The 4,718-nt window shown below is 46.6% G+C and overlaps 1 protein-coding gene across 1 annotated transcript; it reads right to left on the minus strand.

Moving 5' to 3' along the window:
- Positions 1-2,224: 2,224 nt before the first annotated feature.
- Positions 2,225-4,161, minus strand: RPS23 (ribosomal protein S23). Its single transcript, XM_005143780.2, has 4 exons — positions 4,024-4,161; positions 3,553-3,712; positions 2,766-2,886; positions 2,225-2,420 (listed from the first exon to the last, which is right to left on the minus strand). Exons 1-4 carry the CDS (start codon positions 4,025-4,027, stop codon positions 2,274-2,276), a joined length of 432 nt encoding a protein of 143 aa, XP_005143837.1. The 5' UTR covers positions 4,028-4,161; the 3' UTR covers positions 2,225-2,273.
- Between the last annotated feature and the right edge of the window lie 557 nt (positions 4,162-4,718).

The following is a 4,718-nucleotide window of genomic DNA, read 5'->3' on the forward strand; positions in this document are numbered from 1 at the left end:
GTGCTAGTTGCTTGTTGCAGTGCCCAACAACAGTTGAGGTTTAAGGCCTCACTCTGAAAATCTTGAAGGGTATTCAGGTACTTGATTTTGGAAGCAACTTTTCTAGAGTTTGCCCATCACTGCATTGACATGGGTAAGGGAAATCAAAGTTCAACATTGCTTCTGTGCCTTAACAAGGATTTGAATCCAGATCTCACACAGTAGTAGTGATTCTCAGTCTGTTCTTTTACACCATTTTCATACAAATTAGTGAATACTAATTGAAGCAGAGCTTTTTGGATCAACACACAGATGAACTGTGATTATAATGGAATTGTTTACACCCTAACTTCAGCCGAATAAATATTTTGAGGTTTTCTTGCATAAGCCAGCTCTAACATGAACCAAAGAAAGCAACACTGCTATAAGCTTTGTGCAAAATGTACTTTAACGGGAACAAATTAAAGATAAAATATGTAAATCCAAGTGGTGTTAACCGTGTGGGAGATCTGGCAATGATTTAAAGGCGGATAGAGGGACATGTTGGCTTCTTGTTCTTGTCTATAATGCTGTATTAGTTCTGACAACATTTTAAAGTGGTGTTGAAAAAGTGGACAGTACAGAGAAGATATAAAATTATGAAATACAACTTATGGTACAGACATCTTCAAAAAGTTAAATCCACCTATTCAGAAATATTTTTAATCTAGCATAGAAAGCCAAAAAACCCTACTCACAAACATTTTCAAGTCAGTACATAGCCATTAAATGGTAACAGCTAGAACACACTAAAAGAACACTAAGAGTCTTCAAATCAGGCAGGCTTGCTTAAGTCCAACCTGTAGGACTTTGAATTGCAAATAACATGAAGGCATGTGGGTCAAGTTCTGTGGACCAAGCAGGGCAGAGATGAGATTAGATAAATGGTTTAATAATCCCTTCAGGACGTAAACCCCATCAGTTGTATATCAGGTGCCATTGCTTATCTTCACACCACAAACTAGAACTGCTGTTGTTTCAGTAAACACCATTTTTTCAGCATTTGCAGCTATTTTAGATATGAAAAAAGCTTTCAGATATGAGGAAGACTTCCAGACTGTACGTTAAAATCCATGCAGTTTCTTCTCCTAGCTTCCCAGAGAGAATGTTTTGATTCCTGATAGTCCCAAAGAAACATTAGGGCTTTTAGTAGACCTAGCAGTGAGAAATTTTGTTTTAGTTTCCATGGGAAGAGTCTTGAGACTGAAGGTAAAATTCCAGCCACCTCAGACAGCAGACTGTGTCTTCTAAAGATGGAGTCTGTAATTCAGGTCTGGAGTGTATTTATTAACACAGACATCTCACAAGCAGTTATCTGTGCTCAGCCACTGAACAGATGCTAATCATACACTGATTTGTACTGATGCGTAGAGATTGTTATGGCTGTTACAACACTTTCATTTCTGGTGCACATAGCACATGCCATGCTCTGCACACTGGCAGCATTCACAGTCCAGATTTTTTTTTTTTTCACAACAGCTTTAGGGAAGAAGGGTTTATGTTTTTGTAACAGGTTAAGGGCAGAGGCTTCAAAAGGATTCATACAATGGTTTGTGCTGGAAGGGACCTTAAAGCTCACCCAGTTCCAACCCCCTGCCATGGGCAGGGACATCTTCCACTAGACCAGGTTGCTCCAAGACCCATCCAGCCTGGCCTTGAACACTGCCAGGGATGGGGCAGCCACAGCTTCTCTGGGCACCCTGTGCCAAGGCCTCACCACCCTCACAGGGAAGAACTTCTGCCTAAGAGCTCATCTCAGTCTCCCCTCTGGCAGTTTAAAGACATTCTCCCTTGTCCTGTCCCTACAGGCCCTTGTCCACAGCCCCTCTCCACATTTCTTTTAGGTGTCTTGTCATCAAGGCAGTTTTGACTCTAGTTACTAAGCTGAAGAAACCTTCATGAAGGCACTAGCAGTCAGGGACCGTCCACAAGCCAGTACACCACCTCTTCATTCTACGAAGTAATTCTCTTCGTATAAGTTCCCCTGCACACAACTGTGTTGGCTCCACACAACAAAGGCAAATTTGGAAAGGTAAGTACTTCTCAGGCTCACCTGCTGGTTGAAAAGATTCACTCAGCAGCAAAGCATTCCTTACATAACAGAAAACTAGTCAGCAACAAAGACAGTACACGCTAATGCCTGAGGTATGCCACTTGCAGATAGACATTAAAAAAATATAGTACGTCTTAAATAACGAGCTACAAGTTTTTCCAATGAAAAGTTTTATTCACCTTCTTGTCAAATTAATTGAAATTTATGATCTTGGTCTCTCCTTCTTGCCCTTGTACAAGGCCAAGAGAGAAACATTGGCTACTTTAACAACCTTGAAGCGAACTCCAGGAATGTCACCAACAGCATGACCCTTCCGGCCAAAACCAGCAACCAGAACTTCATCGTTCTCCTGCAGTCAAAAACGCATAGTTACAAAGCCACGAACATCAAAACAGTGCCTCCTTCTGAAACTGGTAACATTGAACTTGAGTGACTTTCTAAGGAAAGGGTGGAAATACTGAAGGCTGTTGACAGATTTACATAAATTAAGGACAATTATCACCTTCGGTGTTTTGGAAACACAAGCCAAGACAACATCTCTGGTGTTTTCATCTGCCTCTGCAGTTACAGCTTTTAAGATGCACAAGGTGCAGCATGGCACTACCCACCCACTAAATCTGTCAATTACGCGTTTTTATTGTGTATTCACTGTAACATGCAACTTCTTATAGATGACTTCTGGAAAATTACTCACCTCAATGAAGTTCAGGCACCCATCGTTGGGAACAAAAGCAGTTATTTTTTTGCCGTTCTTGATCAGCTGGACTCTCACACACTTCCTGATGGCAGAGTTGGGCTGTTTAGCTTCTACACCACTAAAATGGATGCACATGGAAAGGTATTAACAAAACATCCATATGACGAACCAGCAGACATTCATTACAAAACTTACGGCATTAATCTGTACAAAATGCAGGTTGCATCTGTACTTCCAAACAAAAAAATATTAGATGTTTAGATTAGTAAATATATATTAAATACGTTTATATACTCAATATATAAACCTCAATTCCTAAACTAAGTAAAAATTTAAAATTAATCACATACCGATACTGTTTTAGTAACTAAAAATCTGGAGGGGGAAATAAAGACAAGCATCTTCGAGCCCTGGCAATGTCCCAGTGAAGCTTATAAATTATTAAAGTAAAAAAAGCCAGAAAACAAGTGGATGGGATCTTTGAGATCAGGCACACACACAAAATTTCCTCCCCTCCCCCCTCAAACCCTAAACTGAGGCGAAATAAGGGATTGGAACTGGGTGAGCTTTAAAGTCCCTTTGAACCCAAACGAGTCTGGGATTCCACAGTAAAAAATAACTTTAAACACAGCCACGTGGAATAAACGTTAAAATCTAACGCACACGCTACCAGAAACGTGTCACTACACAGGTAACGTAACAGTTTAGCGTCCGTTCTCGAAGTTCCTCCCCAAAAAGCCTCGCTGTCCGGGCACATCGTGGGGTGCCGTGTGGCTGTACCTACACTTTCTCCAGGACAATGCCCTTGGCGTGTGAGGCGCCGCCGAAGGGGTTGGCCTTCAGTGCCGTGCCCAAGTGCGCCTTCTTGTACTGCTTGTCGTGCCACTTCTGGTCGCGGCGGTGGCTGCGGAGCTTCCGGGCGGTGCGGAGACCTCGGCACTTCCCTGCAGAACAAAGTGGAGAGGACTGAGTAGGCCGCAGCTCGCTTAACCCTAGCCAGGCCCGGCCACCCGGCGCTGCCTATGTGGAGACAGAGCTCCGCTAGGCCCTGCCGCGCTGTGCAGAGTAATGGCGGCGGCGGCGCGGCCGCACAGCCTAGCGTTACGGCGCGCGGGGCCGGAGCCAGCAGCAGCTCGCGGAGCAGCGAGGCAGAGCGCTGCGAGATCCTCCTTGGTGCCGCCCAGGCGGCCCCCTCGCCCGACCGGTGCCACCCCTGCCTGGCCTGGCCCGGCCCGGCCCGGCCCGGCTGTCTCACCCATCTTTCCCCCTCGGCTGCCGAGTGCGAAAGAGACTCAACCCCCACGCGGCGGTGACTAGTGCGGCCGCGAGGCCCCTACGCGGGCTGCCCGCGATCCGCCTGACGAAAATTCCTGCCAGGCACCGGAATGGGCGGCCCGGCCCGACCCGGCCCTACGACGGTTCCCGCAGCGGGTGCGGCAAGTTTCGTCCCGGTATCACGGACCCGCTCCGGGCGTTACCGACCTCGCTGGGGGGGGGGGGGGGGGGGTCGGAGTGAAGCAGCGCCGCAGCGCCCTGAGGAGCCGCGGGGTCCGGAGGAGGCTGAGCTTGCGGTTGGCTTCACCAGACACAGTTGCCCAACCAACCGAGTGGCCTCCGATGGTGGAGTTACTGTGTCAGTGGGCAAAGTGAGAACGATGGATACCTGTCTGGACTGGTGTTGATACAGGGGTAACCAGTGTGCAGGGGGGTAATACAGAGAAATTGTACAAGGGGGTTAAAGGAATTCCTTTGCTTAAACAAAAGTATTGTCTGTCCTAAGTACCTGCCATTGCCATCTTGCCAAGGCATTGATTACTGCTGGAGGGGGAGAAGCAGATGCTAGTTCTACTGACAAAAGCAGATGATTGGTCCTGCTGATAAGCCGGGGAGAGGCAGACTGGGCAACCAAGCCATAAGACCATGACAAAAGCACAGGTGTTTGGTCCTACT

This window comes from Melopsittacus undulatus, chromosome Z (assembly GCF_012275295.1).
Source record: "Melopsittacus undulatus isolate bMelUnd1 chromosome Z, bMelUnd1.mat.Z, whole genome shotgun sequence".
Taxonomy (NCBI): domain Eukaryota; kingdom Metazoa; phylum Chordata; class Aves; order Psittaciformes; family Psittaculidae; genus Melopsittacus; species Melopsittacus undulatus.

Excerpts from the sequence above, each read along its gene's own strand:
- RPS23 (XM_005143780.2), bottom strand. Across the intron at positions 2,887-3,552 it reads GGCATTGTCCTGGAGAAAGT|TGGTGTAGAAGCTAAACAGC; the intron begins GTAGGTACAGCC and ends CATCCATTTTAG. Across the intron at positions 2,421-2,765 it reads GGTGCCTGAACTTCATTGAG|GAGAACGATGAAGTTCTGGT; the intron begins GTGAGTAATTTT and ends TTTTGACTGCAG.